Below are 11,564 nucleotides of genomic sequence, written 5' to 3' on the forward strand. Positions count from 1 at the left end.
CTCTGTGTAGATTTGAATCCTCTCTGTGTTCTGGGAGACTAACACTAACATCAATTAAACAGTTTTGTTTTGTTTTTTGATCCTTCTTGATAAAGTTGTCAGCGTACGCTCGGGTCAGCAGAGAAATGCAGCCACAGTTATAAAAGTGCAAAAATGTCTGCAGAGGCAAAGTAGGAGATAAACAGAAGGGACGAATTCAGTGGATCAGTGAACTCGCCACACACAATAGGGCAGCTGAGTGTGAGCGCACAATGTGCTCAATTTTCAAGTGAGGTCATGCTTTAAAACCAGCTGCACGAGCTGATAAATGACATCTTTTTAGTTTCAAAGAGACATGAGGGGTACTTCCCACAATATGACCTGCACAGGCCGTCCGCTCTGTGTCCTCCTCAGTCATGCTGGTTACCATCATTGCTGCAGAAGCAGACCAACATAATGCTAATGCATAGGAGGCATAGCTTAAACTTCTATCCACAGCACATGGGGTCTGCTTCTTTTTGGGACAATCACTTCTTTAGTTTAGTTTGTTTTCAGGACCAAAACCATCTGGTAGAATTAGAAAAAGATCAGTTTTAGCCAGAGGGCTTAAATACATCACAATGTTTAGCTGTTATTTTCTAGAGTTATGAGTCTCAGCCAACATGATATGTGATTAATTGTATGAAAAGGCAAACAAGCATTCAAGAACATAAATTACAAATGAAAAACCAGCACATATTTAGATACATACTAGTGCTGTCAGCGTTAATCTCGTTAAAATGACGTTAACGCGTTAGCGCCGTGCAGCCCCACGCACAGGGCGATCCGCGCTAACTCGCTAACGGAGATTTGCCACGTTAGTGCGGTTATGGCATTAACGTCATTTTAACGAGATTAACGCTGACAGCACTAATACATACATATTTAGGTAGATGCACTTTCTCATATTTAATCACCAACTATTTGAAATTTTTAATAAAAAAATATTCTAATGTAAGTAATAAGGTGGGAATGTTTTGTGGTTAGATAAGAACCACAGAAATGAAGGCATTACTTTAAATACATACATTCTGATCAACAAGGACGAGCTTTAAGGGTTTCAAGCAGTGCAAGCAGAAAAACATTTAAACCGAGAACACCACACGTGTCAGTCTAGACATGGCAATCAGCCCTGGCCCTTGATGGAAGGACGGCTTTCCTGTCAACGGGAACGCTTTTTAAACAATTTAAAGGATTAGCCGGATTTGGACAAGCGGCTAATACTTCTACAGCCGTTTAATCAGGACTTTAGCAATTATTCACACTGCTAGGAATGCACACGGTGGTAGTAGCAATGGGGACAGGGTTGGGCGCAACATACTTTGAGAGCAACAAAGTCTGTTGTTTACGTCAGCTCTAATCACACGCTTTGAGGCTGCAGTGCAGCCAGGTCACGGAATTAGATCCCTGCCACGCGCAGGTCAGATTAAAACTCCAAGTAAGATCCTAATTTGAAGTAAAATGCCTCCAAGCGCCGACATCAAAGTCGCGCATTAATTTCTTTGGCTTGCTCTGTTGACATTAATGGTTTTACCAAATAGATCAGGCTCTCAAGTTGGATCACTTTGACGCCCTGCAAGACAAGAGGCAAAACAAAGAGAAAACGTCCTACACCCTGAAAGATAAGGTGGGACAGGATTAAGCTCCGGGCCTCCAAGTTCAGTTAGCAACTCCCACTATCCCGAGTTAGTGTTTCTCGCTGCTGTTCTCAAAATCTTTCTAACACAGCACATTTATAATGCTGTTTACAATGATAGCAGTGGCAGATATACCACTAGAAAGTCAGAGCTTAGAGAGTGAGCATATCCTCAAAATACGTTTTAAAAATGCACAGAACAGCTGAACAGCACCGACACAAGCACCAAAACCTGCAGATACAAAACAGATGATCCACTTTGCTGTTCTGAACGGGGAGTGCTTACTGCTCAATAATGACATCATGTGCCCAGCTCAACTGTTATGATGTCGCAATGTTAAAAAAAAAAAAAAGATTATATCAATTGAATGACACACTGAAGTTTCTCTGGTCTGTACCACTGAACTTCCCCCAAAACAAGATGAGTGAGAAGTGAAATATTTTCTGTGCACAGACGCTGAGTCAAACTTCCTGTCCTTGTTTTTCGGTTGAAAGAGCCATGACTGCATCAGCTGTGCATGTACACGACAGAAAGAAATGCAGACTTTTCTCCAGAATTGTTCCAAAGAAAACAAACCAACAGAGGAAATCCACAGCTCTGAGCTGGCCCACTGTTCAACACTGGACAGTTGCGCGCACCGTCTCTGTCACAAATATGTCAACAACTTCCTTTCGAGAGATCGTGAGCATTAATTCCTCCACTTTTTTGATTTTCTGTCACGTTGTGCACTAAAAATAGAAGTGCATCAGCGGGTTTCTTTATTGTTTTCAGAAACAGCAGCTATAACAGTATAAAACTATATAACAGTAGCTATAAAAAAAGCACAAGTCGACTGCACAGTCTCTGAGCTGTAAAAACGATCCTCCAGGTTTAAACTGTGGTAATATGTAATAGCATGAAAAACAAGAAGGACTGTATTTGCCCGTTTGTTTGAATGCTAGAAGGACATCATAAAATATGAGAATGTACAAATCAGGTCTTGACGGGATAACGCTATAAAAGTTAGAAACAAAACTATGACATTCATTTTTTATGCCAGGCTTGTAATTTTTTGTTTACAGGTCTTTCTGAACAAGGACACTTTTATATGCTTGCAAATGCATTTTGGACATGAAATATGAATCGAATGCTACCTGTGTATGAACTGCCCAGAGTGGTGTGAAATAAGAGCATGTGACAGACATGGCAGGACAACGCTGCCTCTGTGGCGAGCTACAAAGGGAATGTACACAAGCTTCGCACAGGTGATCATGGCTCAAGACTGACAGCGTCAGAGACAAGAGTGAATGAGTACAAGTGCAAGTTTATGTTAAAACCTGCATTAGATCTGGGATTACCTTAGTTCAGGCAGGAAGGCAGAAAATTCAAGCTCCAGTGCTGCTCAGCTGATCTAAACTGAACTGCTGCAAACCACTTTGCAACCCAACTCAAGTCTAGCTGCCTCAATGTCATATCAATGTCCAGCTATAGTTCTGTGCTGTGGTCTGGCTGCTGCTCTTCCTGCTTCTGTCTTCCATGTATGCACATCCAAGGACGAGGAGGACGAGGAGGAAAAATAATAATCTTCCTCTGATTTTTTTTGTTGTAAAACTGGCTGGCTGTAACACAAAAATCACGCTACACCGACACACTGTCATCTTTTAAGCTGATATGATGGGATACTTGTTCACAAGCTGCTACAACATTAGGATTTATTTTTCTGTCAACCTTGCACGTGCGAATCCAGCATCCAGCATGCTCCCGGACCATTTTTTCTCTCTCATTACCAGATCCAGGGGTGCTAAAAGCTCGACTTAGTTGGTTGCTCGGTGCTACGCAGGCGGTTTACAGCAGCGGGCATTAAAATGTTTTACTAACAGCTCCCCGCTGTGTGTGGAAACAACCCTGACAAGAGCAGTGAAAGTGAACTACACAGCATAACTGTAGCGCAAGAAGCTTATGGTGGGGCTTTGAAAGTGAAAAGTTGAGATAATTATCTGTAGATGAAAGATAAAAGTAACACCTTCCACATTCACATCCTGTCTCCTATTTTAGAATAGTTTCAAATAAGCAATAAGAAATTACATCAAACTTCTGCACTAGCTTTAAGTAGATGTGTGAAGTGGTCTTTACACAGATATGCATAGAAATGATATCTGGTCTTTTTGGCTGTGGCAACTTATTTCAACAGATTTTTATAGGTGGCAAAGCGGCATAATAATGGAGCCTATCGGCTGAGCTCCCCAGATGTATTAGACGTGAACCGTTACACACCAGGTGCCTCAGCTCACTACACTTTCTCAGAAAGCTGTTGTGTCTAGCGTGTTAAGATGCAAAGTTCTGCTGTGAGTTATTAAGAGTCAAGGTCTCTCTCCCTGACAAAACAACAGGAGGGGAAAACAGGGTGGAGAAACCCGAGGAGGGAGAGGCTGGAGGTCTAAATTGATCCCACATGTTCCCCGAGAGGAGACTTTCCAGGAGGCCTGGGCTTGTTCAGCTGGTGGGAGGGCACAGAAGCACACAGCAAACTCTGAGAGCACCTCAGTGCACTTTCCCGCACTTTTCGCCCACACACTGCTGTGCGCCGAGTCCACATGGATCCATTTAGCTCAACTACGGCATCACAAGGCACAATTTACTCTTTTTGGCTCCACAAAGTTACTGCTTCAGAGAAACCAAAGGCACTTTAAATAGACACGGAGGAAGAAAAAAGTCACGAGCTGCGGTGGGAAGCAAGAAGAATCTAAAAAGTTCCATCCAACCATATTGATCTGGAAAACTTAAAGGCGCTCCCTCACTCGTTTTCACGCCGTGTTACATTTGTGTGATTCAAACATTTTATATAAAAGACTACATGAGAAAATCAAATAAATGCCCACGAGTTCAGAGTTTGGCCTGATTTAAAGAACAAAGATTGGAGCTCACCATGTGTTAGGAAATCTAGGAGCATGTTATTTTATGAAAAACACCTCCCTCTACAGATTAAGGTGCTTAAACTTTGATGGCAAACCAAACTAATAATAAAAAAAGTCAACACAAAGCTTTTAAAGAGCTGAATTAAACTGTATTTTGAGTTCTTTAATGCTGTTTAACAAGCTTAAATAAATACACAACAAAACTTATTGCAAAGCTGGCCCAAATCACAAAAGCCCACCCTCACTCTAAAGCTTAACTTGATCCGTTTGTGTGACGCGCAGAGTGGTCAGTTGCTCAAAGACTCGTGGTACAGTGTCCCTAACGAGAAACAACTAACATTACTTTGAGGGGACAACACAGCTGAACATAGCTTGGCTTGACAGACATGGCAGATATATGATGTTTCCCTGCCACAGAGGAAAGCACTGGTTTATGTTTGTGTGGAGGGTGTGGGGGGGTATCTTGGTTGTAGCTGTTTGCTAATTGTAAGGCAGAACTCCCTCAGTAACTATCAGCATATTCATTCCACGACAAAAGAAACGTGTGAGATGAATACTTTGCAGGGCAGTGCTACAGCTCTCTTCTTGTCCACCTGCACCTTCAGGGTCACATACATTCAGATAAAAATACAAACAAACTGAAAAAACTAAAAATCCAGTTTGATAAAAAGGAGAATTCAGTGCACTTTCATTTTGAAACAACTGCAGTATAGTTTCCACTGACAATAAAAACCAGTGCCCACCGTGTTTTAAATAGTTTTCCTTTGTCAAACAAACTGGAATGTCACATGAAATAGAAAATCAAGTGTGGTTCTCAACCTTGCTTAGAGCCTGCACTGTGAAAATTGTGCAGTTTTGTGCTCGAGACAAACACAGCTGAGCTGGTCTTAAGATTCCTGCTCATTTTGACCGTTATCAGATCAAGATGTACATCTGAAAGTCACATTGATGGTCCTGTTATTGTCAGCAGCTGAAAATATTTTAGAGATGGCGTCCAGATTCAGGTGATGGAGTGACAACTGAGCGTCGAGCAGAGAAGCACCGGCGGTCCATCCAAGCTCTGCTCGCATTTACGCTCAACACGATGCACAAAACCTATGCAATAGATCAAAGTCGTGACAGGTGCAACAACCGCGCCAAGCTCGATCTCACTTACATTCCTACTGACTTTTGTAGGCACAATAACCATGAACCATTAAAAATAAAATTATGTGGGGCAAATTACAAATGCTAATGACGAAGAAAGTAATTGATACTCTGTGGACACCAGCACAGTCTCGCCGACCTAAATAACACTTAATTTTTTTTATTTTTTTACAACAAGTGCTGTTGCACACCGTTTACATTCTCCCTTGAAACAAAGAGCACATTCACCAAAACCAGTGTGGCTGTAATGAGCTAATATGAGCCACTGCAGTTTAGTTTCTGCCACATACAGATGAAAATAAATAAATAACAAAGCTGTTGGACTTAAATAGAAATGATCTCAGGCTGAAGCTCCATGACGGCATCAAAGACGCAGCCTTTCAAAGGAGTTTTGATTCTTTTCTCTCTTTTTTTTCCATCAAATGAAGACATTTAGGGTGTGGGGACATCACACAGGGCCACGGCTGTTTGCAAGTGTAAATACTTCCCAGTCAACACAGTCCTTCACTCTGACTTAAGTCTGGTGTTTCAGGAAAAAAGGGACTATCTTTTGACTTCCATGTGGAGTAGCTGCTGCAGCAGCTTTGAGGCTGTGGGGAGCTGCAGAAGTAGGAAACTGGTCAATCTGTAATAATATTCCCGGCTGGGAAAAATGCCATGTGGTAAACCATAGACCACAATAAGAATGATAGTTAATCACAAGCTACCACACGGACTAAAGACATACTGTTACAAGCTATCAGAGTGTAATGTGAGGAGAGACGTCTCAGGTGAGTTTTATTTTACTCTTTAAAAATTAATTTAAGTGAAATGTGGCCCCTTCTGTCACCCTAACTACCTTCTGAGAGCGGATGTGACACAGCCCTGCACTGCACCTGTCAATCTCCAAGCCCTCACTCCAAGGTGCTGATAGATGAGGACCTACAGAGGAAATTACAGTGTTATCTAATCAGACAAAGCCACACTGAACTGATCTGCTACTGCTTTTACAGCAGCTCTCTACAAACCACGAGACTGCACCGCATGGACTTTATGAATAGGCCGAGGGGATGTCTAAGCCCCGGGGAGTCTGCACGTCTTGCAGCTGCTTTTAGCGTTGTTAAGATTATCAAAATTTCATCCTCTGTGTAACACGAGGACAAGATTGCGTCTTATCCAGCCGGGCTGAGGGACTGAAACCTAAAGCAGAGATAGCGTGCGAGGACAGAATAGTTCACCGAATACAGGCAGGACCCAGGGGTTAGGGTAGGACTTGTAAAGAAGGTGAGCCCTTCCCTGTGAGTTCGGAGCACCAGGCTAAGCTGCAGGCAGGAGAAATCAAGAAAGTTTTTTTCAGTAGAAAGTAGCTGAAGATGGATCCTGATGAACTTGACTTACAAGTTGAAATCTGCTACTCCTGTGGGAATCAGGGAACATTTTTGCAAAAGCTCACTGGGCTCAAATGTGCAACCATGTTGTGAAGTACACATCAGGGAGGCTTAGCTTCTCTAGTTTTTAAGATTTGATAGATGCTTGTTCATAAGCGCAGACATGGAAAGAGCCATTAGGCCAGCGGGTAGTTTCCTTCTTCTGAGACATGCTCTGCCCTTGAGACAGCTCGAACTTGACCAAGTGTCCTCGATCGTCTATTTAAATAAACAAACTAAACCCAAATCAGTCCCAGCGTCATATGAGCAATATTTAAAGCAGGCCAACATAGTCTGGCAACCGAGCATAAACAAGACAAGACCAAGAGTTGATTTAACTACAGTCAAACCCACTTCGCCTCGAAGCCAGTAAGGTCACACGCAAGGAAGGCAAATGAGCTCCAACAAACACGAATACAAAGCGGTGAAACATTAATGATTACAAGTTATTTTACTGATCCCCTCGAAAAAACAGACAGCAGCAACTGAGCAGACAGAAAACACACCCAGGATGAGGTGGAGGAAACATTCATGATGGAAACATTCAGTTGTGCTTTCAGTGATTCAGTGTTACACAGAAAAGCTGAAACACCTGATGAAACAGAACCAAAGTTTCCCGAAACTCAGCAGCGATCTTGGATTGGATCCAGTTAGTTGGGTTGAAGCACGCAGCCTATCAATGGGAGGACACCAGTCATTTTCACTTCAGTGATCACTGGGACATTAAACGTGCACGACTCCGTAGTGAAGCGGGTTCATGTCAGAAAGGGCCTCAAGTTAAAACTCTGCCACGTCAATCAAGCAAAGCTACCCACTGTGGCGCCCCCTTGTGGTGAGGAAGCAGGCGAAAATAGCTTTTAGAAATGGCTTTAAAAGGCAAACAAATTTGTGGCAAATATAAGGCGTGCAAGACTTTTCCCGCAAGTTTTAGTTTTACAATGCACGGTCACAGTTTCATAATATCACGAGATGACGGGTGATTAATGCTGATTGGATCTTTGGGATGGTGGGTCTTTAGTATTTCTGAATTCTCTCCTAGATCCTTCAAGATTGTTTGAGTGCCACATCTTCTCCTTAAATAATGTCTGTGCCAGTTTACATTTTTAAATTGAAGGAACAGACTAACTACATTGTAGCTGCAAGAGACCATGATATGTCAGGTAAATTCAGAAACTCGAATCATGACATGCAAGCTAACCATTAGCACTGTAGAGTGGGCGTGTCCTTAGTTAGACTAATCTCAACTTTGAGGCTGGCTTAATGATGTGTTCCACATTAATTCAGAAGTCAGGATCTTTGAGTTCCCAGTTGGAATTTTTGTTGGAAGGCCCCTCAACTTGGATTTCTCTCTGGGGAAGTCGGAGCAGCCTCACCAACCCTTGGATTGTAGAAAAACTGAAGAACTTTAAATCTGTCCTGCTACTGTTGTGGATTTGTGACTTCCACAAAGATAAGCCACACAGACCAGGCTCTATCCGTGAACGTGCTGCAGTAGTGTGCTTTTCCTTTCCTCCTTCTAGCCCTTTCTAGACCCTCTATAGACTAATCTGCACTCTCTTCGCCACCATGTCAAAAATACCCTTAAAAATCTTCACAAGCACCTCTTAATGAAACACAAGCATTCAGCAGGTAGAGAATGAAGTTGGATTCACTGAAACAACGGCGAAAAAGAGGAAATGTGTGGAATTTGAAGATTAGTGTGCAGCTCTGGTCTCAATCCCGGTGATGTTCAGCCTCCAACCATCACTACTGACCACCTCTCTCATAAATCACCTCCACACGGCAAGCACTGCAGAGCGTAAGCCTCGTCCAGACGATCAACGCCTGTTTTTCAACACATCTCCACGCCTGCTCTAACATGTTAACTATTAGACTTGGAAACTAACAGTCTTATTTCCAGGACATCCATATGGCATATGGTCAAGGTCAGTGATTAGACTGAAAAAATACTGAAAAGGTACAGCCATACAAAGCTGGGACACGTTTAGACACAGTAACAGGACTAAGCACCACAGATTAGGCTGCGATGATGACGATGATGCGATGGCTAAACCGTGACTGAAAATCCTAATTTATTGCCAGTATTTTTTGTGATGAGTCGTGGTCATGGTGTGAGGCTGTATAAATAATTCTGTACTAACATGTTCTAATTCAGTCTCAGTGGGAAACACAAACTGTCAGGCGTCAGTAAGCCAAACACAGTAACACACCACGGACACTCCAGTTGCCCATATGACACCAAGCGGTTTGCTGGCAGCAGTAAGACCTTTAGCTCACTGAGGCCCGGGAATAAAAAAAGATTTGTGTCCCTGGCTAGCTGCATCTACATGTGTGCATCAGGGACTGATGTAGTTCTTAAGTTTTAACTCCAGACTGCTGTAGTTTATGGATGTTTGCACTTTGGAGTCCGTAAATATGCATTAGATAAAAACTAGAAGCGTGTCTTTTCGCAAGGCTAGACTGAATTCAAAATAATGAAATAATGGACTCTGTGTGTGTCTGAGAATGAGGAGGCATGGCCTAGTTTGGACGTGTACCGCTCCCCAGGGGGGTTCCATTATACACGAGTCAATTCTTAGGGCCTTTTCCTGGCAAATGAAGGTAACATAAAGTAAAGCCTAATCCTCACCCTTTAACCATCTGCTAGGGGTAAACCTTAAAGTATAGAGTGACATGAACACCAGCAAAAGACGGACTAATAATGCTCTTAAAAGATCTGTTGGAGGGGGACATTCTGATTTCTCATATGAAATCACAAAACACTGACTCTGTTTCAGGACTTGTAAATCAGACCATTTGTTTATGCAAAGCCCCAGACAGTACACCAGGCAGAGTTGGGATTTTTAATGACACAGCCCACAAGCACCATATGTTTCCTTTAGTCTCAGCCAATGACCTGACAGCAAGAGAGAGAGAGAGAGAGAGAGAGAGAGAGAGAGAGAGAGAGAGCAAAAACCACTCAGGGTGCAGATAAAGCATGTACTGTCCAGGTGGACACAAGCAATTCACACTGCGAAGACCGAAAAAGAAAAAAGAAAAAGCATCCTGTGCAGTTTTAATGTGAAAAGGCTACATTTGTATGTCTAAACTGAAATCAGTTCTAATGCTGCTGAATGAATCATCTCTACAGCCAGCGTGTCTCCTATTGGCAGCTGTGGCATACAGCAAAACCTCCCTCTGCTGAAGGGTGAGGAATCCCATTCAGCAGTTTTTTACTCTTTAGCAGACCATCCAAGATGGAAGCTGGGCAAGCTATCCCTCTATAGGTCAGAGGTCCCCAAAATGAATTTCAAACCCACGCCCTCGGGGTATTTTGCAGATGTGAGATGGAGCGTGATGCTGATTCCATTGATAATCCATTCGCCTGAGGCTTACCACTTGAGGGGGAATGAATGAGGGAGGGATGGTGATTCAGAGACACACCACTCTCCCTGCTCTTATCGGAGCTTCTTACAGCATCAGTTTTGACTTCCAGATGTAGGGAGTGTGGGACATTCCTTTTCCAGGGTGGGGTGATCATTGACAGACAAGGTGATAATGTAGCAGATGAACCACTGTCAGCTTCCATGAAACCATGGAAAAATTCTGGAAAACTGATTTTACTGTGCCTTCTTTTTTAGCCCATACCTCCAGTTTCTCCTAAAGGAAAACCTGTGTGAGTGTGGATGCAGGACGCATTAACGGTAGATGTAACGAGCCCCACTGCTGCATGACTACACTTTCTTTTCTGTACCTCTTATCACTGTTTTTACCGCTGATCCACTGCAACCATTAAAAAAAAATATGTGTCAATAACTGCCTCTGGCTTTTCTTTAAAGGGAAGTGTTTGCGGCCTAAACCGCGGTCTCCTCCACGATCATTAGCCCTGTTAAACTTGCAAGGCTCATTGGAAGTTTGCCTTGCAGGCTTTGCAGCTGAATGGCGTGTCCGAGGTTGCACAGAGAGCTGCTTTTTTCATTGCATCTCAGCAGTAGGGGATTGTCTTTATAAAACCCACTTATCCCACCTATGTGACTCTATCCACCCGTGCAAACTTCCAGCCCCTATCCACCCTGTGTCCGTGTCAATCTGAGGGAAGCGCACAGTTTGTAAAAGGAAAAAAAGAGAAAGAAGGAAAGAAAAAAATCCCTGCACACACGAATGAGATCAAGAGGAAGCAATGTGCAAACTTACGTGAAAACGAAAAATAAAGTGGTCGATCCCACCAGGAGTGTGGCAGCAGTGGACACTGGGATGTATTTGGTGGGTTTAAATCTCTTTCCAACGCTGTTGGGCATTCTGTAATTTCCACATTCCTTAATTATTTATTCCGATTGGAGTCGCATGTAGAGAAGAAGAAGAAAAGGGAGCTCCAGTGTGGTGTGTGAATGTGCCTCTCTATGGCCGTGAAAGGTACACGCAGTCCGTGCTCGCTATCGCTGAAGCTGCATAGATCCTGAGACAGAGGCAGTAATACACAGAGC

At 43.0% G+C, this 11,564-nt stretch overlaps 1 protein-coding gene across 1 annotated transcript in view; it reads right to left on the bottom strand.

The window, feature by feature from the left end:
* The window catches only part of zdhhc8b (zDHHC palmitoyltransferase 8b), a 57,792-nt gene extending 46,228 nt beyond the window's left edge, over positions 1-11,564 (bottom strand). The window contains exon 1 of the mRNA XM_026187952.2: positions 11,275-11,564. Within this exon, the coding sequence (XP_026043737.1) occupies positions 11,275-11,378 (104 nt within the window). The 5' untranslated portion in view covers positions 11,379-11,564. The remainder of the gene's footprint in view (positions 1-11,274) is intronic.

Source organism: Astatotilapia calliptera, chromosome 12, assembly GCF_964374335.1.
Source record: "Astatotilapia calliptera chromosome 12, fAstCal68.1, whole genome shotgun sequence".
Taxonomy (NCBI): Eukaryota; Metazoa; Chordata; class Actinopteri; order Cichliformes; family Cichlidae; genus Astatotilapia; species Astatotilapia calliptera.